Genomic DNA, 25674 nt, shown 5'->3' with positions numbered 1-25674 from the left:
CAAGATTCAAAGAAATAGGCCCAAGCCCTGTTTACTCTTCCCACATTGATTAAAAGCAAAATATAACAAAAACCAGAATGATGGGAATCATAATGTGACCTTTCTCAATCTTATCTCCAGCTTCTTTCTTCTTTTCTTTTTTTCTTCTTTTCTTCTTCTTCTTCTTATTACTATTATTATTATTATTATTATTATTATTATTATTATTATTATTATTATTATTATTATTATTATTATTATTTTTTGCATAAGTAACATCTAAGGTGGGACCATTTTAATGTTTGGGCCCTGATATTCAATGCTTGAGATGTCACTTCTCATACTTTCTCTTTTCGGTAGGCAAAATGTCATTTCTCATTTTAGGTTGGTCATTTTGCATCTCCGTCCATAAATGAAGGCACGGATCAGAGAGAGAGATATGTGGTGGGTCTTTTTTTGTTTGATTTGTGGTCTGTTTGGTCTTTGTAATCTGTTCTTGTTTTTGGTACAGTAATGATTTGTTTTTTCTAAAAAAAAGGAGAGTTAAATTCAATCTGTATTTTTTTTTACTTGATAATTTGCAGGAGAAAATGTCAAATCAATTATTAATATATAAATATAAAATGATTAAAATTACCAAATTATCATATGATATGACATACTACATCTAATTTAAAGCGGGGCCACATCAATAAATGGAAGGCTGTGATTTATGGGTTTAGCCCAAGGCTAATACCACGTCGTAGCAAAAATTAACTATTTGTTAAAATCTACTTTATTGGTATTCAAGTGCATGTCATGTCAGTTAGGCAACTACCAGATAAAATACTTCAATTCCAAGTTTTTTTTAACAAAACTAGTCTCTTGGCTTGAGAAAATATATTATCTTCTCCATCCACTCAGGTTATGTTTGGTTTGAAGGAAAAGGTAGGGAGACAAATCTTGTATAGGATTCTTTACTTTTTCCCATTTTTTTCCTTCAAACCAAACACAGCCTAACAAAATTAGTCTCTTGGCTTGAGAAAAAATAATCCTTTTTTTTTTTCAAAATAAAATGAACAACAGAGACACAACCCTACTCTAAAAGAAAGGCAACCCCAAATACTTAGATTTACTCTTAGTCTTCTCATATGTGACATTCATTCGTTGATTTTAGCTCCTTTATCAGCACATTCTTACTACAAAATAAATAAGACTGAAAATCAAAACATTGGCTAGATATACTTCAGAAAAAAAAAATCATATAATTCAAAATATAGCAGCTTTAGATCTTGAAAATTTATAAAAGAAAAATATTAATCATCAGAAGATAGACGATGAAGGGTTGGAGGTGCAATTTTAGCAATGTTAGCAATTTCTATACCATGAATTATGCATACACCTTCAGCATTTAATGAGTAATCAAGACAATCCTTTCATTGTAGTAATGAATAAAGAAGGAGATAAAAGGATCCCTAACTAGAGTTGAAATATTCCTCCTAATTCCCATTAGCCAAAATTGAGAAATTAATTGTAGAAGCACATTAAAAGATTAATTAACACCAATTTTCAAAGAACCTTAAACATCTTATTACTTTCATAAGATGTTTTAATTCAACTTTATTATATACTTTTGAATGTCCAATCTAAGCCCCATTAGACCCATTTTGCCTTTTTTCTTCTCCATACAAATGAATAGCTTTATGACTTATGAGCAATTATTATGTTTATGATTTCACTCATATGTTTCCCAAGAACAAAAGCTACATGAAAAGGTTAAATAATTTCTCTAATCGGGGCCTGATTCTATTTGCAAGAATTGTGGTGTTCATTGGCTGTTGCATTTTAAACACTATCAACAACATATGCTCTTAAGGCTGCATTTGTTTTAGGTGTAAATTTAGTTTTACACCAAAGGGAAATGTGAATCGGTTTAATTGTCAATGGAAAATGGGACCGGTAGATTTTGAAAATTTACACTGATCATATTTAATTGTCAAATTGTAAATTTGGTGAGATGGGAGCTATTGTAATCGATACAATAGTTAAAGATGGTACTACATTGTAATCAGTGAGAGTGTTGACACAAAATAGGTTGAAGACGAAACCTGAGATGGAAGCTACTGCTGTCAACACAGAATAGGGAGTGCTAAGAGCGTCACCATGCCGTGGTCGGTTTTGCATGAATATAGGCCTGAGTTCATTGCAGCAATAAGGGATCATGCTATTAGGAGAAGTTTCATGTGGTCACTACTACAGTTGATTCTACTTGCTCAGTAGACGAAACAGATTTTAAGTGATGGTTTTAGGGAGGCGAAGATCAAAGTGAAGAAAGAGGAAGGATTGTTGTTCTCCGGTTGTCTCGAAGGAGAAAACAATCTACAATATCTTCGAGTGATTTCAGTGATTCAAAAAAAATAGAATAGAGGAGGAGGGAAGTCGAGAAAGAAAAAAAAAGCAAAAGGAGGAGAAAAGAGAAAGAGAGAACGAAAGAAAGACATATGGAGAGAGAAAGGTCGGAGCTGGGTTCAGATCTGCCGCTGCAACTAGTTGTAGCGGTGGTGATGGAATAGAGAAAGAAAAAAAGGGGCAAGAAGAAGAAGAAGAAGAAGAGAGAGAGAGAGAGAAATCTGGTTGTGGAAGATCTGATTAGGTTTTGCCACTGCCGCCTTTGATTCAGATCCACCGTTGTAACAAGTTGCAGCATCCGATTTGAGGCCAACTTCATTCATGTGTAGAAGTTGGGAGGGAGAGAGCTGGAGAGGCAAGAGAGGTCTTCGTCACTGGGGACGAAGAGGGTTTTTGTTATTGGGAAGGTTGAAGGGTCAATGGTGGAGATGACTCCCACCCAGTTGCCAAAATCGTCGGTGTTGATCAGAGCTTCGTTGGTGCCAAAATCTCATACAAGATGTTTGACGGAGACGCATCGGTGCTAGCAAGAGAAAAAACGATGGATAAAACAAAGAGGAAGAAAGAGACGTTAGGGTGAGAAGAGTACGATAGAAATCGATGAGCTTTATTTTACGTCCTTAAATTCGATGTATATTTTACACCAATTTACGGAATAAAATTATACTCTTTCCAAACATGTGCAAATCCGAACCGAGGTGTAAAGTTTACCCCGGTTCGATTTTCCACCTCAAACAAACGTGGCCTAATATATTATCATTCTTCAATTTTTTTGATTAAATGTAAATGTTGACGTACAAACTTATTCAACACTGCCAAGTAATTTACATTTCAAGCCATTTCATCTACATCCAAATAAATGTTTTTTAAACCCAGTGCACTGGCCCAAAAGTTTGACCACTTTTTTCCTCTGAGAGGGCAGGCAACCGGTTTCAACCGTCTAGGTTAATGGGCCCATCCATGGAATCATGGAAATAAAAGAACTTCCAAAAAAGGAAAATAATTCGAAACTTGATGACCTAGTAAACGGGTTGAACAAGTGAACGACTCAAAAATCAGGGTCTATATGTCATTGACTGTATTGGAATTGTGATCGGTTCATTGGTTTTTACTTTTCACAGCTGACCAGGTCAACGTTGGGTATTAGATGCCATATATAAAAAAAACCTAGTGATGTAGGGATACTTGGCAGGCTTCAAATCACGTCACGTGGCATCGGCCAAATCAAATCTTGGCCGTACATCACCAATCGCTTCCAACCACTCCAAGGCAATGTCATCTATAAAAGGGGTGCTCATCTCAAGGTAAAGGGACATTACTCACTTACTTTCAAAATCCCAAGAAGATCATTTCTAGCTATTAAGGACTAAACTTTGAGCCCTTGTCTCGTGTCTGGTCCGACCCCTCTTAAGTATTTGGCTAACTTGATCATCATAATCTCTGCCCTTGGGATAACACGTGGGGCCTCTGATGCATACTCTCCACTTGTTTACAGGTTGGACCTGTCGGCCTCGTACACCAGTGAAGTCCCCTTGTTGCCCTCGTCCTCATATTTTGTAGCAACAATTGACATCGTTTGTGGGAATGTTTTCAAGACTTCCCTTTAAAAAAGAACTTAACTTAATCAATCAAGTTTCCAACATGGACGATACACAAGACCACACCCATAGTGCTCAAAACCTAGTCATAATGGACCAATTCAAATTGGTCCTTGACAAGCTAGAAAACCTAGCCCAAAGGTTGGACAAGGTAGGGCGTTCGATAGGAGGCCGCCCCGTCGAAAGCTAGGGGCAATAAAACAGACAATCCACCCATGAACCACCAGGCCACCACCTAACTGGCTAAGGGAAGGCTGACCCCTCAACATCCAATAGCAGCAGTCGAGGAGCCAGAAAGCCCCCGTCGAAGACATATTGGCTTCTCAGTTGGAGAGGCGAACCAATAGGGTCCTACGACAATCACAAGGACCATGATCTCCATAATTGCCACACGAAGAGTAACCGGAACAATGGTGGGCGCTCTGGCCACTACAGTCCTCCTTTAAGGGCTAAAGGCCAACACTACGCCTCTCCCCCACCAGTATCTAATCTTTGCGATCTCCTCAACAATCGCCGAGCTCGTAAGGCTCAAGATGTGTCGACACCCGAGAACTCCGTGAACAGGGGACAACCTGTCCCACATGAAAGAGGACCAGGACAAGGTCCAGCCCCCCATTGACTGACGTATTGGCAACCTTCAAACGTAGATAGGCGCCATCCAAGATCAAATTCAGTAAGTGAAGGAGGTCCGAGGTGATGCCTCCACCAGTGAGAACCCCTCATCTTCCAGGATGGATGCCTTCACCAACTCCATCACCACGAAGCCACTCCAACCTCACTTCAAGGCTCCCACTCTGGAGACCTACAATGGGAGCACAAATCAAGATGACCACTTGGAAATCTTCAAAGCACTCATACTCCTCTATGGGTACTCCGACGCCCTGATGTGTTGAGCCTTCCAAGCCACCTTCAAGGGAGCAACACGTAGATAGTTCTCAATGCACCCCCTCAGTTTGTCAACTTATGGGACCAGTTTGCAGATCCCTTCCTCTCCCACTTCATTAGTTGTCAACGGTGTCAGAAGACCATTGTCTCCCTAATGTCCATCAAGCAGAAGCACAAGGAAAGCCTTTGGGCGTACATAGACCGATTCAAGCAGGAAGAGCTCGAAGTAAGGGATCTTGACCCCTCGGTCTCCATGCATGTGGCCATTAATGGCCTTCGGCCCGGACCCCTCAAATGGTTCATCTCCAAGACTCTACCCAAGAACATGGCCGAGTTCTTGTAAAGACACAAAAATACATCGCCGTCAAGGAGGCCGAAACCAACGAACTTCTCCAAGAAATAGAGGCCAAGACTAGCCAAGGGGCCACAGATAAGAAGAGAAAGGAAAGGGAAGGCCGCGGCCACGACCACACTAACAAAGATGGTGAGAAGAAGCCGCTGACTCCTTCCTTCAACAAATATATGCTACTAAACTCCACCCGAATACATATAACCATGCAAGTAGGGAATGAGGAATACATGAGGTGGCCGGCCATGATGAGAAAGAACCCAAAGAGAGGCAACCCCAAAAAGTACTACAAGTACCACCATGACATCGAGGACTGCTATGAACTCTAGGATGAGATTGAATCCCCCATCCGCTGCGGACACTTGAAAGAGTATGTCGGGGACGACGTTGGCGCCTCATCCTCGTAGTGACAGCAACAGAACCATCACCCCTTAGATGGAATTATTGAAGTCATCTCCGGGAGCTCGACCTACAAGGCATATGATAGGTAATACAACGTCCAGAGCCCGACGCCCGAAAAGGCTGAGGCTAGAACACACAATCTCCTTCACCAACAACGACTTGCAAGGGGTCTCATTTCCCCATGAGGATGCATTGGTGGTGTCTGTCATCATCGCCAACTACATGGTGAATAGAGTCCTCATAGACAGCGGCTCCTCGACTGACATCTTGTTCTAGAACACATACGAGAAGATGCAACTGACGCCATATTGGTTGCAACTTGCGAACATGCCACTAGTAGGATTCTCTAGAGCAGTCATTAAGCCCAAAGGAAAGTCTGTCATTAACCCTACCAGTCACAATAGGGGCTGAGCCTCAGCAAGTCACCCAAATGATTGAGTTCTTGGCCGTGAAGATAGTTTCTCCATATAATTGCATCATAAGGAGGCCAACCCTTCATGCACTCAAGGTGGCTGTCTCATCCTATCACCTCACCATGAAGTTTCCCACTAAGCATGGCGTGGGAGTAGTCAGGGGGGACCAACAAGTTGCCAAACAGTGTTACGCTGCAACACTAAAAGGCAAGAACTGAGAAGCCTTACCGCAGGGAGGGGCTCGACCTCAGGGACCAACTAGTGAGTCGAGGCCGAGCCAAAGAAGACGGTACAAGTCGGGTTGAGCACATAATGAAAACACCAACATCAACAAACTCCCTGATCGAATGCACCTTCAGTCACGCCTTCGGCAAGGACCTAGAGAGGATGAGAAACCTCGGCCTACCTAGACTCTGTTCGTGAGTGGAAGACCAGTACCTCACACCTAGAACTCAATGGACATCCTGGTGTATCATCAATGATGTAAATATGGCTAGTGGAAATTCTATGAATAAAGTGTGACACTACTCCATCAAGGCAAAGGCACTTTATGACTTCAGTCACACACCACTTGCTAGGCCTCAGCCACGCTTGAGTCCGGTCTCTGAGTTCCTAAGGAAAAATACGCCAGGCAAGCTAAAGCAATCGCCTCCCTTCCTTTTCACTAAGGAAGACAATCCCAAGACCTCAATGACAAGAATCGACCTCGGCTTAAAAATCTTAAGGAGAAACGCCTTCGCAAGTAGCTAAGCCAGGAGTTACAAGTTTCTTTGAAAAATATGCCTCTTTAGGGGAGGCATATGCCCCTTGTGTGATTAAGGTGTGGCCAACGCCTACATTTCTTAACGAGTCACCCTCCCTCACGTTCCAGATCAGGTGGAACACCCGACATGCCACTAATAGAATGCCATCCCGCAAGTCTGAGGAGTGTGGTCCCGACTGCCAAGATTCTCCCACAGCATCCTCGGTTCGGCGGTCCCTTACCGCCACCTTCTTCGCCCTTGGATCTTGAGGGACGTCGGCCGACCTCTTGGGAGTGGTTGTTTTCCTCTTCTTGGCCTCGCCCATCCCCTTTTCCTGAGGCGGTTCCCTCTCACTCGGCCTCCTTGAAGGGCCATTGGTCGAGCCCTTCCTAGATTTGGCCATTGTCGCCTTAAGGAGCCTCTCCTTCAAGCCATTGTTCATTTCAGCAATCAAGGAAGAGAATCAACATTAAAAGGAAGGTAATGAACGTTTTGCAAATGACACAACTAGTTGATAGCAGGAGTGCCCATACTGAGGGGGTAGGACTGAGGCCAGCCCACACCAAGGCTTCCTCCGTTATTAAGGGTCCGACATGAATCATCATAGTCAGCCAAATTTGATTCATCACAACCGACTCCTCCTCGTTGTTGTATGGTCTAATCCTCTCGGCCAACGAGTCTAGCGTCCCCTAATCAGATCGAAAGGACCATCCCTATGGACAACAAATGAAGAAAAACTCTTCTTTCAGTTGTGGAGGAACAACGGGTTGTTCACTACCCTATCCCATCGGTCTTAGAAGTACCACAGACCTTCCCTGCCGAGATTTTTCCTCAATGCAAGCAGACCTCAAAAGACTTTCAAAGTCACAGACACATCTCAGAGGCGAGCCATCACCAACATGGCCATTATAGTCCTAATGGCGTTGAAAATGAGCTGACTAAGGGAAATGTTGTAATGGTTTAGGATTTCAGGGACGAGAGGAGGCAAGGGAAAACAAAGGCTGAAGTGGAGGTAGTACTCATGTAGAGACACCTCCTTCTTAGTTGGTTTCCATAGCCGATCACCTACGCAGGGGATTCTAACCCTATAGCCCCCTGGGATATGGTACACATAGGACAACACTCTCACTAGCTCTTAACTGAGCTCACTATCAAAATTGGAGCAGGGATAACGCATCAATGTCACACCTTGAGTGTAGGTTCTTTAGCTTCCTCCAGCTCCACCATCTCAAGAAGAACATGGGCATTCCCCGTGGCATCGACTCTCAGCCTCATATAGCCAGTACTTTCGTCGAGAGAATCTACACCTTGTCAATCATACTCATCTCCTTGTGGGACTGTCCTCTCCCTCTATACCTAGATACTAAGCACCCGAGGGGTGCTCTTGGAGTCACTACTGTAACTTCCACTACTAGTCGAGGTGGAGGAGGAGCTGCTAGGGTCACTCCAATTAGGAAGTTCATAGCACTCAACTCCAAAGTATGAGGCTGGCATGTTAAAGATGGGAGTCCTTTACCTTTTGATTGTTCAATGAAGGAAGATTTAGGGAATCGACTGGTTGGTGGCCGAGGTCTTTGATATCACAAGAGAAGACTCAAGGTTCGAGCAAACGGTGAAGACTCACTCAACCAGCGTCCTTATTTAAAGGAAAATGTACGGTTCAGATCTCTTTGATCCAACAGCCATGGACTAGCCAATCCGACAACCCAAGTCAAGAGCGACCTAAACCGGATGCCCCTCTACACCATTTTGCACATGGCCTCGACCGGTTAGCACCGATGCCCATCCCGAGTACAAGCTTGCACTAGATGGCATTGACATCTGTACGGGGCATGACCAACGAATGCAAATGTCCCACACCTGTTATCGGTCCATTGCAATTATCCATTGAGGCGGGGAGCGAACAGGGAAGCAGTCGCCAGGAAGCGTCCTCGACAGCTGAGGCCGACGCCTCCATGTAGCTACATGGTACTTTCTTCGGCCAAAGCCGAGGTCTTCGCTTAACACACCATCCGACCTTGACCACTATGACATCAAGAGTGGGGGAAAAGTGATGTAGGGATACTTGGCGGGCCTCAGATTGCGCCTCATAGCATCAACCAGATCAAATGCTGGCCGCACATCACCAACTGCTTCCAACCACTTCAAGGCAAGGTTAGCTATAAAAGAGGGTGCTCATCTCAAGGTAAAGGGACTTTACTCACTTACTTATATTCAAAACCCCAAGAAGATCATTTCTGGCTATTAAGGACTAAGCTCTGAGTCCTCGTCTCTTGCCTGGTATGACGCCTCTTAAGTATTCGGCTAACTTGACTGTCGGAGTCTACACCCGAGGCCTCTGACGCATACTCTCCTCTTATTTATAGATTGGACCTCTCCTCTTACTTATAGGTTGGACCTGTCGGCCTCAAACACCAATGAAATCTCCTTATTGCCCTTCGTATTTGGCAGCAACACCTAGCACAATATATAAAGAAAGAAAAGGTTGCCTTTTGGCTCAATTTTGATGCCATCCCTGTATGAATATTAGATGCACTTATGACAAGGTGCGTACGGGTATTGAGCATATCCCAATCTGAATACATAAAAGGCCACAATCTGAGGAATTCCGTGAATCAAATGGTCGAGGTCAATCAAACCCATCTTGGGTAATTGCGTTTATGAACAGCTTCCCATGCAAATTGGTTGGTCTACAACATAGCATTTGGTAACTTTTATTTTATTGATTCTCATTCCCACCTGCCAACAAGGAGAAAGAAGGGGAACGACAACTACATCAATTACTCAAGAGTGGAGACTTGTGTACATTGACATAACCATCACATTCCGATTGGTTTTGTAGAAAACAAATGGTTTTTGTGGAGGATCCAAGCTGCCCTGATGAGGACAGATTTGGCCCTCCAGTGAAATTGTGACATGTGGCACCTTGTGACAAGTAGGCGACGCCCAGACAACAACTTACCAAGTTGGTGTCCCATCCGGGCATCGGCCTGGCCGGCCTGGCACGACCTGCGTGCGGCCTGCGCCCGACCTGCGTGACCTAGCCGACCTGGATCAGCCTGGCACATGATCCGACCTGGCCAACCTAGCCGACCAGGATCAGCCCGACACATGATCCAACCTAGCCGACCTGGATCAGCCTGGCACACGACCTGACCTGGCCGACCTGGCAACCCATAAGACGCCCACCGATAAACTCGGCATGCATACCCCACGAGCTCGGTAGCTTGCCAAGGAGCTCGGTAGCTCACCAAAGAGCTCGCCAAGGAGCTAGGCAGCTCTCCAAGGGGCTTGTCACCAAGGAGCCAGGCAGCTCCGCAGAGCTCGCCACAAGCAGCTCGACATAGCCCAAGGAGCTCGGCATAGCTCCCCCGGGCAGCTCGCCACTTGTAGGGTAGCTCGGTACAGAAGAGCAGTTTGGCGTATCGCAGGAAGATCTCCTGCCTGACAACCGTACCTGTTAGATTTGGAGACTTGCGCCCACGTCTCTCGCCAGACGGCGCCTTGCCTGGCAGAGCCGTACTCTGCAACAGTCGCCTGCACCCGCTGCCTCAGCTCTGACAACAACGACTGTGGCAAAGAGACAGAGGCGGTTGTACCTGACTTGAAAGAGGCGGTCACGCCTAATTTGACAGGACACCGCTATATAAGGACTCCGACCCCCAAAGGCAAGGGGGAGAAGGAAAAAATGGAGGTAATCCCCGCTCTCTAGCTCTCTCATTCCTCTAATATCATCTTCAAGCTCTCGACAATCAGAGTGCTAACTTAGGCATCGGAGAGTCCCTGCCGAGTAAATACCCCCGGGCCCCCTATTTCAGTTCTCGCAGGTTCTTTAGCTCCCACCTCCTACAAAGGAGAGGAGATCACCCCATGCAGAGGGCAGTTGGGTTGCGCTACACCAGGGAGCTCCACCATCCTCTGAGATACATGCCGCCTAGGAGCAGGTCAAATGACGAGTTCACCAAGGTAGCTCACCACCAGGGAGCTCGTCACCAGGCAGCTCACCACCAGGGAGCTCGTCACTAGGTAGCTCACCACCAGGGAGCTCGTCACTAGGTAGCTCACCACCAGGGAGCTCGTCACCAAGTAGCTCGTCACCAGGCAGCTCACCACCAGGGAGCTCGTCACTAGGTAACTCACCACCAGGGAGCTCGTCACCAGGCAGCTCACCACCGGGGAGCTCGTCACCAAGTAGCTCACCACCAGAGAGCTCATCACCAAGTAGTTCGGCACTAGGGAGCTCGTCACCAAGTAGCTCACCACCAGTGAGCTCGTCACCAAGTAGTTCGTCACCAGGGAGCTCGTCACCAAGTAGCTCGTCACCAGGCTGCTCACCACCAGGGAGCTCGTCACTAGGTAGCTCACCACCAGGGAGCTCGTCACCAGGCAATTCGTCACCAAGTAGCTCGTCACCAAGTAGTTCGTCACTAGGGAGCTCGTCACCAAGTAGCTCGTCACCAGGCTGCTCACCACCAGGGAGCTCGTCACTAGGTAGCTCACCACCAGGGAGCTCGTCACCAGGCAGCTCACCACCAGGGAGCTCGTCATCATGCAGCTCACCACCAAGGAGTTCGTCACTGAGTAGCTCACCACTAGGGAATTCGTCACCAAGTAGCTCACCACCAGGCAGTTCACCACCAGGGAGCTCCACCATCCTCTCCTGGGAGCAGGTCAAATGACGAGGCACTTAGCCAAAAAAAAAAAAATCGATACATCACAAAAAAAATGGTACGTGACAAAAAACGGTTACATCATATCCAATGTGGAAAAGATGATGTGGCTGTTGACCATATGACACATGGCAAGTCTCGTAGACTTGCCAAGTAGACTGGGTGTTTCAAGGGATACAATGGAATATCTCGGAGCGTCAAAATGCAGGTTTGAGTCAGAACAGGTGGTAAATTTGTCAGCTATTTTCCAGAAAAAAAAAAAAAAAAATCTCAGAATCGCCATTTTATACGTGAATCATGAATGTGTAGAAAGCAGCTTTTTACTGGAAACATAAATTGGTAAGACGAGTTTGTCTTGGATCTGGACCACAGGGAGCGTAATCAGGGCTGCTCTGAGTCCAACAAATTATAGGGTTGTAAATGGTCCCAATCAAACCGACAAACAAGACCGGTCTGACCCTGCATCTTGAGTTCGCGTTATCAATATAGCTGGTTCTGGGCCTACATTTGGAATTCTGATTATAGGAGGGTTTGGATTAGTTTTACCAGTTTTGACTAATTAAGACTCAAACTTAGTAATATTGTCGATGGCAAGAGAATCAGTAGGCTTATTGTCAGAAATCAAAATTAAGCTAAAGGGTTGTCTTCTTGTCAAGTATAATCATGTCTTATTAAATAAGATTCTATAAACCTAATTAAGAATTGAGTCAAGTTCTTAAGAAATTTGAGGAAAATTCTGAAGAAACCTTCATTTTTTTTTCATCAAACCAAACATAGCCTTATGGCTTGGTTGGGGTCTGGGTTTATGTGTTTTCTAACGGAGTCAAATCTGCCACTGACCCGGCGGGCCAGACCCTGACTCATTAAAAGCCCTGAATTATATAGAAGCTTTACGCCACCATGTATATGCGGTAAAAAAGAAAAAGAAATTCCAGGGTGGTTTTGGGCCCCAGTCTGACAGGGGATCATGAAATGATCGGTCTCAATCCTGCCGAACCGGTGAAGGGACCCACACCATTTATACGGGCCTGTAGCGTGTAGTCTGTAGCCCAGTTGATTTTATTAAGGTGGGTGGTCCCTCGCGCTCGCGCATGTTAAGAGGATCTTCAAGACAGTGTACCATCATGGAATTTGGATTTCCTTCCTTTCGTCGTTGAATTGATAGCATCACATCCACTGATCCACAAAGAGAGACATGGGTGATGGGTCAGCCCAGGGGACTGACTGACTGCTCGCAGTCGCATTTAAGTTGTTTAAGGCATTCTATATATCTCTCAATGTTCATGTACAGTAGCAATAAATTGGATGGTGTGGTTGTTTTCCGGTTCCCAATGCTGCGATGATCCAAATTCCACGTATTTATTATTCCATGGACTTGAGTTGAAATTCAGATTCTGCGCCATTCCATGGAAATCAAATGGCTATCATTTGAGGAATTTTGAGGATTTATTTTGAAATTCCCAAGAGACTAAATTCCATTTTGGCTCCCGCAATCCAAAACTTCGAGCCGTGTAAAGGAAGAGCAATTAATGCGGAAGGAAATCTGAGCTACCTGGATGGAATCTTCAAGGCAATCTCAGTCCAATAATTAACATCCTGTAAGGCATCATGAGCAGCAAGCAGAGAACAGGTACGTTCAAGTCTTAAAGAGTCCAAACGAGACCCAACCCGAGAGGCAACAGTCCTCTGATGGCAGAAGCAGAACTCAGCTCAGGCTGCTCAGCAGAGTAGAGTAGAGTTGGGAGGTCAAAAGATCCTCACCTTTTTCCCCTCCTTACATATTCCATCAGTGCCCAAATTTCAGTCCATAAGTCCTTGGCCAAATAATCTCTGTTGGCAGAATGCAGAAATAGTTTTTTTTTTTTACAGAAACAAGATATGAAATTGAACAAAATGTAGAAACTCTACTACTTTGGAATGGTCAAATTAGAATCACTGCTAACACTCTTAACACAGTTGATCGGTTAATTTCCATGAGGTGGCCTGAGATAGCAGTACTCAATGCTTCTTTAATTTTTTGCCATTCATGTCCTGTTCGCTTCTCTATGTGGTTATCTTCTCTAGTGTTGCATGGTCGGATGCTAGTGGTAGACTAGTAGGGGTGTCAATTGGGCTGGATTTGGTCCAATCCGATCCAGTCCAATGTGAGTCTATTATAAATGGACCAAGTCCAGTTAAATCCAATAAATGTTTTGGACCAATTTGGACCAGTCCAATTCAATGTCTGAACCCTCTAATCTGTTTAAATTCATTTTGATTTAAATTGGTTTCAACCCAAATTCTGCCCATTGATATATATTTTTATCTTATATTAATAGATCAGATATTGGCTTAATCTAACCCAATCCAATATAAATTTGTTACGGACGGACCAGGTGCAATCTAATCTAATAAATATTTTGGACTGAATTGATCTAATCCAATATGTCTTGTTGGTTTATCCAATCCATCCAAATTGATTTTGGACTGGACAGGGTCCAATCCAAAACTGATCTATTGACACCCCTAGTTAGTAGAAGCTCTTGATGTTAAAAATTAGAGTATAAATTGAGAGAGATCGATTCAGTCTCACAAAACCATGCTCAAACCATACTCACAGCCACAGCTATGCATTAGGAGTATATTTCAATGAATGAAATCATACAAGTATGGAGATATTTTTAATACACGATTGGAAGTGACTGCGAAAACAGTGTGAACACCGTTTTGTGAGGACTAAATCTGAGTTAAAACTGGGACAAATCTCTCTCTCTCTGAGCCTTTGTAATTTTGTATGGCTTAAAATGACACTATTTTTTTGTCCACTAGTATAGTGATGCTTTAAACCAACTCCTTCTCATCATCATGAGGCCTTCTATTCGCTTTAGAGTCTAGGTTGTAATCGGATCAGATTCGGATCGGGTGTACGAATTCAATCCCATAAAAGTCACCTGATCCGAGTTTGATACATAGTCTTATAAAATCTTAGATGGTCACATAGAACTTGAATCCATTGGACCTGTCGGATATTCGGATGTGGTCTGAGTTCAATTATATTGGGGATAGATGAACGGAGTCTGTTAATCACTTGAGAACAGCTTCAGACAAATACAATGAGCCTGTTTGGGAGGCCTTCAGCTTTGATTGAGCTGCTCTTAAGAATCTACCAAATGCAGGTGCTCAACCACCACAGCTCTAGTATTGCAACTCACCTATGACGTAAAAGCCGGGAGATTGGATTCAGTCCTCACAAAATTTGTTCTTCACACTGTCCTCACAACACTCCTCATCCATGCATAACTGCAAGTCTCGTGAGGACAAAATGTCTAAATCCGAATTCAGAAGCCTACCATAACAAATGGGAAGCCGCTAGGTGAAAGCTTTCCCAAACGGGCACTATTATCACAACATTACTCATTCTGTCATATCTCCACATAATTCTTCTTCTCTACTGGGACGTAGAAGCCAAAGTTTATTGCGTATGATGAATCCAAAGGCAATTGAATAAACTACTTCCACGCATTATAGCGTATCTTTTGTACAAAAAAGATGACATTCAGATTGCACTTGAATACGATGAACAAGAAGATTCTCCATGGAGACAATAAGCACAACTCAAGAGTTATGGAAGATATACTCAATTAGCACAGAAAACTAGAATGGAAAGGACAAAGAAATTTTTAGACTAACCAGACTAAAGAATTAATTGAGGTTCGATCTCAAGGATCAATTTGTGCTACTGATTCCTAATTCGTCCAATCTTTCATGGGCAGGTAGTCCGATGGGCTTTACCGTCCTGGGCCATTGTTTATTGGGCTTGAACACATATAACCCATTTTTATATAGCCCTTTAACTTCAACATGGCTACATAAAATGTTGTAGCAAACAGGAGAAAAATGCATATCTAGATCTCTATACAATTGTTTTTAACAAGTTAACATGCTTCTTCACGCATTTATATTAGAAAGCAAAAGCTACAACTTGTTCATAGATCTACCTATTAGTACTTAGTAGTAGTAGAGAGAGAGAGAGGCACAAAACTAAGACCGGAAGGATTACTAAGGGGAATAACGTAGCCTAACTTAACTAGTTGGATGTTGCCGAAGGCGATGAATTGACAACGGGATACTTTCGAGCATTCTTGACTAGCTTGGTGAGGGCAGCTCGTCCAAGATCAAGTCCACAAACATCTGCTAGACGAACTAGATAGAGCAAAACATCCGACAGCTCCTCCTCTAAATGCTCCTTTTCAGCTGAAGTCCAATTGGGTAGTCCTTTGGCTACCTCTCCCTTCCACTGAAAGATCTCGGACAGTTCTCCTACCTCTCCCACCTAAAACAACAGTTGAGAGAGAGAGAGGTGTACAGATTAAAAAACAAAGGTGATGATTATTCCTCATCAGTGTTAGCCTTAGGTATGCAATATTTGGATGGATGCTGCAATGAAACCAATCAGTTACGTTACAGTAGTGATGGAGTGGTGGGTACTTACCAAGGCTAAGAGGAGGTTCCTAGGGCTATGAAACTGATCCCATCCCCTTACACTGGCGAACTCTGCAAGCCTATCCCTCAGTTCCCCAAGCGAAACATCCTTGCTTTTGCTTGTTGTTATACACTCATCATGAGAATTCTTCATCCTGCCGTCTCCACTCTTTAATAATTATATTCTAGCTATCTATCCAATACAATGTTCAATCCTTCCCATGCAAAGTCAGAATTTAAAGGGAAGGGTGTGGTGTGGTGGTGGGAAACTGGGAATGGGGACATTTATCCCAAACAGGGTTGAGGGTTGGTAGTGCTGATTTTCTAAATTCAAGGACAGGGATTGAGAGCTGGTGGTAGTGGAGCACTTGGAGACTTTGCTCCAAATAGTAATCACGAGAGATTGTCTCCATTTTTCCGTCCATGACATTATGTCACTCACTCTACATTCTACATGCAATTTCTTTTTGTAATTCACATTTGTTGGCCTATCCATACAAACACCCTCTGGAGTCTAGGCTCTCTTTAACGCTACTTCTTGGGCCTAGCCCACCTAAGCCCATTGGATCTAGTTTAGTTCTAACTAGTATACTTAGACTCTTGTTATAAAGAGGACCAAGGTTTTTTATTTTTAATTGATGCCATAACCCAGTTACAATTGAAATTAAAAATATGAACAAGAACAACACAAAAGGAAAATGACGGTTCAGCCCAGGGAGAAAGCAACATAAATGGGGTGGTCTGTCTGAAGCTTATCAATGGGCAGTGTCACAAATCTGTGATCCGTATCTTGACATTTGTCCACGTCCCAAGATGACAAAAATCACTAAAAGTATCACATAAATTTGATAGGCACACACACGCGTGCATCCGTTTGCAGTATAGATGCACACAACCAATTGTACCGTGACTCTGAGTCTGAGAGAATAGAGAGAGAGTACGATTCTTAGTGGGCCAGGCCCACCATCGATTGCAAGTGGTAAGTGGAAACAACATATCCGTCCCGTCCTGCCCTATCCCCTATTCCCAACAGAATGATTGGATGAAAGCTTTTAAATCTCAGAATCAGAAATGGGACATCTTCTGACCCGAATCAAATCGGGCTCGCTCTAGATGTCAGACTGTTTGACCCATGACCCACCCACAAAACTGGGTTTTGTTTTGAAAGGGCAGACTAATCCTAATCTAAACATCGAAGAGTGCTTGGGCGTGCATTGACACGAGAAGACGTCTAATAGATGAATTATGTAAACACAATTTTAAGTTTACCTTTTGAGCATTCAATAGGTGACATGCAGGAGGAAAACAACTGTTCCCTGGGGACACTGATCGGATAGAAACGAGACCAGAATAAAGCAACTTTTCCAGAATCAAAGATCCGAATCCTATACGAGAATGAACTGCAAGTGGGTATGAATTATGCAATTAGAGGAGTTTCGGTAATAAAGCAACTTTTCCAGAATCAAAGATCCGAATCCAATACGAGAATGAACTGCAAGTGGGTATGAATTATGCAATGAGAGGAGCTTCGGTCATGGCTACAGACAGGTTGGTTCTAGAAAAAGAAAATTCCTTGGGCCCATAGTTTTGTAGGGTGTCCCTTAAAGAAAATGAAACCAGATCTGCTCCCAACACATTCCCACTTAATCTGTGTCTGTACACCTCTCCGCGAGACTAAGGACCCATTATAACTCAAGACTGACACCCACCATGTCTGAGATGTATAAATAGCCAAGCACAGCTCACGATGGAACATGTTGAAATGGCTTTTTGTTGAGAGCAAATCCCAACTCGGAGAACAGAACCGCATAGCTGATGTGGGATCTATTCCCAACAAAAGGCTGTCCCAACATGGTATGTGCATATATCTCATGCAGGGTGGGTCCCAGCCTAATAGAGAGATGTGCCGGTGCAAGCATGGCTGAGGGGACTTCCTCTTAAAAAAATGGAGACCATAGACCAAATGTCGTTAAATTTTTCTGTCTATAGTCTATACCACTTCACTTTTAAGGCTGCCTTTATGAGTCTAATTATGAAAAAAATAAATAAATATCACATTATTACAAACGACAGGTTTTATTTGAATATCTTGTTTTTTTAGGGGTGCATTTGGATAGCTGCTTTGAAGACTATTTGTTGTATATGTGATCAAAATTTTCTTTCCAGAGTTCAGACTTTTTATTAATCACTGCTGCTTATAAGCTTTTTGAGTGGGTTCCACTGCAAAGATAAAACTTAAAAGCCGCATGAGAGCCCTTCCAATATGGCATCTAGATTTGAATTCACATCTAAAACGTCCCACATGAATATGTTAACATGCATTGAGAATTATTTTCCATAAAGATGTTCTCAATACACGATTGAGATGTGTTGTAGGGCATTTTTGGGACGCATTCTGTGGAGGGCAGATGTGACTTCTCTAGATCAATGATCATCACTTCAGTCTTATAACCACTAATAACACTTTGAACCTAATGACTATGGGGGTGTTTGTCCACATGTATGACTTTATTTCTTTAAACAAAAACAGCAACATCAGGGAAAAAATAATAATCGACTCTTCTCACACAATAGTTGCTTGCATTTAAAAAATAAAATTATCCATTGGTGCTGCTCGATCTAAGGTAGTGCTTGAACCGAGGTCGCAGTCAAATAATTTTGCCAATTAAGAGGAACCGAAGTGGAAGGACGAAGTCGTACTCCAAGATCTGAAACCAAGAAAAGTCAAAAGCCTGAGGAGTTATCCTAGGGTATATACTCCTACACTCAAGTTAGTCGAGGAAAGTGGGGCGGTCGGGCCAAGCAATTAGAGAATGGTGCTAGTCTGAGTAGAGTAACGGTACGGAAATCAAGAGTTAGATCCTTTACCTTGAGCAGAAGGTACCTTTTTATAGCCGAAGTTCCATGTCTTGATCGAATGAGGCTTCTGGGATTGTCGGGATGAGGTTAACATTGAGGTCTCCGGGATAAGACCTAATCCCCAGCGGAATTGTCCTCATCTATACGATGATTTCCTGTCTTGGTCACGCTTATCCACAAGACGTGGTGCCGACGTGGCGAAGGAGAGAAGATGAGCCGCGGAAGTGGCGCAACGCTAACGTGACCAAGGTGATAAGATGGGCAATGGAGGTGGCGCGGTGCTGATGTGGCCGAGGAGATAAAAGGCCATGTTGGCAACACGTGGCATCTGGGGCCGGATCAATCATAACCCGAACATGCATATTAAAAATATTAATAAAAAGTGAATTGATTATTTCTTTAAAAACAGAATCATACATATTTACAAACACCCCATAAAATTGTCATTGAATAATTCATAATGTACAGGTCGAAAAAGTTATGGAGATTGTCAATATGTATGTTGTCAGGATTGGATAGATGGACTGTTTTCAGGATTGGATATCAGATATGTTGTCTTCTATTTAGGGTGTCAATGAACCAGGTTTGGATAAAAACCCATTCAAGTCTAAATCAACTTGAACAGAATAGATGGACTAATAAGACTTATTAAATTGAACCAGTTCAGACTTAATGGTCTAAAGATTTTATTAGAGTGGATTGAACTTAATCCATTTCTAATGAATTATTATTGGACTTGGTCGGATTGAACCAATGTTTGGTCCATTGAAATAGTAATTTGCACCAATTATTGAATTAATTAGGAAGTAATTGAGTCAGTAATGCACATTAAATAAGGACTGAGATTGTGATCTGTGAACAAAAAAATTCAATATGTATCATGACACATACAATGTATCAGTTTGCATTAGACTAATCGGATCGGACTGATACAATGCATGTAACAACTCCTACAGTGGATCCATAGTTAAGACATAATAGGATTTGAGGGCATCTGATTGGTGCGTAATTGATAGACATTGTAGTATATAATGATACCTAGACCCGGTGGTTATACTAGGATCCGGATCTTTGCTTATATGGACATGGTGACATGGACTTGAAGTTACCCGGTTGAGTTGACTTCCACCAGACGTGAAACCAGATTAGTTTACTCACAGTCATAATTATCTTTAAGGGTGCAACTCAAGCGGGCTGGACTGGGTTTATGGTCAACCCAGGCCCTTAAGATTTGGGCCGAAGGGCTGAGCCCGGACCACCGGACCAATCCCGATCCTCCCAACCCAGACCAGCCCACACTTAAATTTGATGCATACATGTTGGGTTTGGCCTGGTCAATGAACACTTTAAAATTTGACACGTGTCATATTTATATATAGGCCCAGGTCCAACCTGAAAAAAAGAAAATGAAATCTTGGGCTTAGGTGAAAAGGAACAAGGATAAATGAAAGTTGTGGGCTGGGTTGGTCTGGGCTTGGGTTGGGCCCGCCCAAGTAGAATTAAACACATGGGCTGTGATTTCTTCAACCTGTTTAAAATATAAAAATCTTAAACATTTCCAAAAAAGAAAGAAAAAAAATAAAAAAACAGTATGGGTTTCTCTTCTCTTCCACGTGAAAAGGAATAAGGATAAATGATAAGAAATAACAATGGGAATGGACCGACGGGATTTAGAATGATAAATCACTTGCAGTTTTTTTCTCGCTCATTTTACAACGAGAGCAACAAAGTGTTAACCCTTTGAATTTGAAATTGAATGGATTTCACCCATTGCGGGTTAAAAAAAGGGAAAAAAAAACTTGGGTTGGGTTGGGTTGAATTGAGCATCCGTTAATAATATAAAGTTTATATTAATAAATTATTTTTTAAAAAAATTATATAAATATATTATATTTGTTTAAATTAAAAAGTAACTAATTTTTCAAAACCTTTTAAAATTTGTTTATTTTTTGAAGCCAATTTTCTTTATTTTAATGACAATAAAGTGAATCGAGTCTAATATTTTGAACTTTTTATTAGATCTGGATTTGAAAACTTTCTAAATAATCATTTTTAACCCAGCCTGGCCTGCCTGGCCCACAAGTCTGGCTCGGCCTAGTCATCAAACCAACACATAATGCAGGTCAGGCTTGGGCCAAACAAGTAGAGGTGCAAAGTGCGGGCCGTGTCATGCTGCCCTGTGGGCCGTTACGGGCAGTGCCACCCTACACAGTGAAAAGTTTGGGGGTTGGCTTGGCACAACCTATAGCCCCAAGGCTGTGCGGGCCCGTTCCGTGCCGTGCCATGCCATGGGCCAAGCCTTGGCCCAAGTCGGACCATGGACTGAGCCAAAGCTATTTTTGCCTATTTATTTAAAATTTGAAAAAAACTTAAAATTTTAATTTTATATGAATTTTGATGTATACAATTGCTTATATATACAATAATAAAATAAATTAGTATAATAAAATTGAAAACAATTGTTTATTTTATTAATATATTATATATTATATAAATACATAAATATTATATATATAGGCCATGTCGGCACGCGAACCGTGGGTGGCATGACCTGTAGACCTAAAACCCTAGGCCCAGCACGGCACATGAACCATCGTGCCGGGCCTGACACGACCCGCATGCTATCTTGTCGAGCTATACTAGGTTGGTCTAAACTCGGGCCAAGCCACAAGCGGCACAACCCAATTTACAATTCTACAAGCAAACCCAAAACCGGATCTACTCCTCACACATGGTGCCTCACACCGACCTTACAAGCACATCCTACCATGCATTGAGAACATCTCTCATACTTATGTATTATTATTTACGAGAGATATTCCCATTTCACGGTGGGATGTGCATGTGAGGTCGTTGGAAAAAACCCTCTGAACAGCAGAGACCAATTCAGCAAGCCGTAGGCCCATCCAACCCAACCCGGCTAAGAACTGTATATACTTATATAATATGTATGGCATGGTATCTTACCGATTTGGTATAATTTCTTTCATATATGTTTGTATTCCATATAAGTAAAGTATCTTATATATAAAGTATAATATTTTATCAAAAATATATAGTATATATGTATATATGGGAAATGACAAGGAACATTCAATCCAACGACTTTTGGTGGACTGTTCCATCTATGAACATGACTTCCATGAGGTTCCTTCACTGTGAAATGACTCGTGAGGAGTTGCACATGTAGGTACACGTTCTCGTCGTCATAAATACTTAAACCTCTCCTGGTTTCGGACAAATGCTAAAACCTCCCCCGCCAAAAGCGGCCTCTACGCCTGGTTTCTCTCCATTTTCCGCCGCCCCTTAGAAAATTGCTCCTCCTTCCACATTCTCTCTCTCTCTCTCGTGGTCTCCACTCCCATCTATCTCAACATGTAGATGATAGGATGAAAGGAGGCCAAAGGTTTCGATTTCTTCCTTCTCTTCTTTACTTTCTTTTTGGAATATTTTCATTGGTAAGCTTAAAATTTTAGGGAATTGCAGTAGGATTGAAAGTCAGTCGATTGTTACATAGATTCAGGATGAAAAGGCCTCTCTGCATATCTGATTGATGTTTTTTTATCGATTCCTCTCTTCTAAATAGTCTCACGGAACTAATTAAGAGGCTAGCTATAGGTATTCATCATGATATCGTTTGATGAAATTGGAGATTAGTTCTCTCAAATCTCGCTATTCATGGCTTGTGACTTTTCCTTTGCTTAATATTGCGGGTTGCTTCTCAGGTCCTCAGTGAGATTCGTTTTGGTGACGGATAAACCCTAGATCAAGAAGCAAAAACGGAGGATTGTCTACTTCCATCCGCGTGATCGATCAGAGAGTACTAATGCAACGGAATCGAAGGCGAGGACCGGGGACTGAAGGCTAAGACTTGATTTTTGTGAGCATTAGTTTTCAATTTTGATCTAGATAGTTGAGTTGGACTCCGCAAGAGATGAAGAGAGGGTGTGTGACGCCGTTGATCATGTCCATATGCATCCTTTTATTCACCTTACTCTACATTCACCAAATCACCATCTCCTCCTTTATTTCGACATCTTCATTGAGAAGATCAACTCCTGCAGGTACGAACCATCAAGCTTCTTCTTTCTCTTCACTTACCTTTTTCCATTTCCTTCTTTTCTCTTCACACACGTAACCGTCTCTAACATAATTACATAAATCACGCTTTTGCGATACCATGATCGGTCAACTCCCGTTACATTAGGTGGTGTTTGCCTCATGGTTCTGAAAAGTGTTCACCATGGAAAAACTTATAACCAATCAACTTTTATAATATTTGTAACCAATCAGGTGTTCCTCAAAATTCACAGGGAGTTTTGATTGGTCAAAAAACTCTTCTATTATCATGCCTTTGGAGAATCATAGATTTATCCATATATATAAATGTCAATATATTTTATGGTTGGAGAACTATATCATTTTGTTTTCTAAAATGACAATATATTTTTCTTGAACCACACAATGCAATATGTTTGAACCATAAATTTATGATTTGCATGTACAAAGTACGATCATCATCAAGTAGAAACATTATGACCAAAACCATAATGATGTGATACATCATATAACTACCATGCCATGTTTACATAATCAATAAATACTGGTGTTTAAAAAATCAATTTATTGTTTTTTGGATATTATCTTAAAATTTACCATGAATTTTTAAAACTTTAAAAATTTAGATAGTAAATTTTAGAAAAAATTTATGACTATGGTGCAAAAAAGATATTAGCCAGACCAATCAAAGCCTATTTGTGAAATTTGATAAATACCATCTTATTGATTATGGTATCTATGATACCCGCTTGATTTGTGACAAAATTTTCGGTTATGATGCCTAAATTTTATTGTTTAAGACTCACCATAACAAAATTAATCTATATACATATTATATTTAAATATTTTACATAACCAAAATTACCCCAGATGGCCAGGCATTATCTTGCCAATGATCTAGGTCGCTAGGTCATGAGAGTGTTAAACGCACTCGATTACAAAAGGAGGGTTGTCAGTTGGAAGAATTATCAATTGATCATTCATCATTCTGCACGAAATGCGTTAGATTAGAATAAATTAAAATTTCTTGGGTCAACGGATGCCAAAGGAGCTACAAGCAGACGAGACGACTAGACGCTTTGCAATTTACGCATCTTCTTCAGTCACAATCACGTTGGTTTTGTCACAGGCCCTAGAGTCTTTTAACTTATTTGATGCGCAGTCTGCTCTATTCTTTGACTCCTGACTCTAAGCGCTTCCCTTCCTTGCTCTGCAGCTGAAAAACGTCTCAAAGTGGAAACAAGGCCGAGGCCGGCAGCGGTCCCATCAAAGCCTGCCGCCCCAGCCACACCCATCATTTGCGACCGCTCTCATGAACCCTACGATCTCTGCACCCTCAACGCCCCAACCCTCATGAACCCAAATTTATCGACTTTCTCCTTGGTTAACGACAACGTCAACCACCAAGACACAACCTCTCCCTCTCCACCCCAACGCACTTTTGAGAAAGTTCGTCCCTACCCTCGGAAATGGGAAAATGGCATCATCTCAGGCATCAAAGAGATCACCTTCACCTCCGATCCCTCCACAGACTCCTGCCAAATCCAGCACCATGCGCCAGCGCTTGTCTTCAGTGCCGGTGGCTACACCGGTAATCTCTTTCACGACTTCAGCGACGGGTTCGTCCCCCTTTTCCTCACTACCCGCTCACTCTTTTCCGGGGTGGACCCCGTCCTTATCGTCGCCAATTGTCGCGATTGGTGGCTTAGCAAGTATGCCGAACTGCTTCGAAGCTTCAGCCCCTACCCGGTCATCAACCTCGACAACGAAACCGCTATACATTGCTTCCCATCTGCAACTGTCGGTCTCATATCACAAGGTTTTATGACGATCGACCCCACATTATTACCCAATAAAGAGACGTTCCTTGATTTCCGCGCTTTGCTCCAGACCGCCTACATGCACCACCAGCATCTCCACGTCTCCAGCCCATCAACCGCCCGTCCTCGTCTTGTTTTGGTGGGTCGCACTGGTGGTGTCAGCCGTGTGATCTTAAACCAGAAAGAAGTCGTACAGCTGGCGAAGAAGATAGGGTTCGAGGTCGTCGTTTTTAAGCCGACTCGCTATACGTCTCTGAGTGAAGCATACAAGATGATCAACGCGAGCCATGCGATGATGGGAGTGCACGGTGCGGCGCTCACGCATTTCTTGTTCCTTCGGCCTGGGTCAGTGTTAGTGCAGGTGGTACCAATAGGAATCGACTGGCTTGGGGAAATTTGTTTTGGGAAACCGGCGAGAGATATGGGATTGGAGTACATGGAGTATAAGATTACAGTGGACGAGAGCAGCTTGGTGGATGAGTATGGGAAGGATGACTTGGTGTTAAGGAACCCAGAAGCTGTAATTAAGCTAGCTTGGTCCAATACCAACATCTATCTGAAGAACCAAAATGTTAAACTGGATCTGATTAGAGTTGGAGTGCACTTGAAGAAGGCTTACAAGAAGGCTAAGAGGTTCATTGAGAAACAAGGCTAAAGTTTTGGGGGTGAAAAAGTTTCTTTTTTTTTTGTACACAATAAGCCATGAGAAATTTTCTACCATAATACAGTAGAAACATTGCCATACAGGAAAACCCATATGGTATTGAAGACAATGTCTTGTTTTGACAAGGAAAAAGAAAAAAGAAAGAGCGGATTGGCAGTTGTGCTTGCAAGAGTTGTAATTAAGGAAATTCTTTGAATATCCTTTTAACCCTTCACCAACTAACATGTCAGAATGAGGTTATTGAGATTTTCTTGAAAACAAACTTCTGATCTTTCTTGTCTTGGAATGTTATCCATTTACTTCAGATAATGTAGATGTGCGTTCAAATGCTTTACCAGATTAAAAGGAAAATATGCTCTTTGCATGGCAGCCAAGCACACCATT

At 42.6% G+C, this 25674-nt stretch overlaps 2 protein-coding genes across 5 annotated transcripts; one reads left to right on the top strand and one right to left on the bottom strand.

Moving 5' to 3' along the window:
- Positions 1 to 15046: 15046 nt before the first annotated feature.
- On the bottom strand, positions 15047 to 16193 carry LOC104598028 (uncharacterized). The gene is made up of 2 exons (XM_010259898.3): positions 15899 to 16193; positions 15047 to 15739 (listed from the first exon to the last, which is right to left on the bottom strand). The coding sequence occupies exons 1-2, from the start codon at positions 16040 to 16042 to the stop codon at positions 15494 to 15496; spliced, it is 390 nt and encodes a 129-aa protein (XP_010258200.1). The 5' UTR covers positions 16043 to 16193; the 3' UTR covers positions 15047 to 15493.
- Positions 16194 to 21986: 5793 nt separating this feature from the next.
- LOC104598029 (xylan glycosyltransferase MUCI21-like) lies at positions 21987 to 25571 on the top strand. 4 transcript variants are annotated; one of them, XM_088886563.1, is made up of 3 exons: positions 21987 to 22205; positions 22473 to 22811; positions 24023 to 25571. In XM_088886563.1, exons 2-3 carry the CDS (start codon positions 22682 to 22684, stop codon positions 25279 to 25281), a joined length of 1389 nt encoding a protein of 462 aa, XP_088742689.1. In that variant the 5' UTR covers positions 21987 to 22205; positions 22473 to 22681; the 3' UTR covers positions 25282 to 25571. The 4 variants fall into 4 exon arrangements, with proteins under 4 accessions (XP_088742689.1, XP_088742688.1, XP_088742687.1 ...); XM_088886562.1 differs by having other exon boundaries at positions 21987 to 22365; XM_010259899.2 differs by having other exon boundaries at positions 21989 to 22153.
- The last annotated feature ends 103 nt before the right edge of the window (positions 25572 to 25674 follow it).

This window comes from Nelumbo nucifera, chromosome 4, assembly GCF_055504915.1.
Source record: "Nelumbo nucifera cultivar China Antique chromosome 4, China Antique-T2T, whole genome shotgun sequence".
Classification (NCBI taxonomy): domain Eukaryota; kingdom Viridiplantae; phylum Streptophyta; class Magnoliopsida; order Proteales; family Nelumbonaceae; genus Nelumbo; species Nelumbo nucifera.
This window is presented reverse-complemented; position numbering and strand designations above follow the sequence as displayed.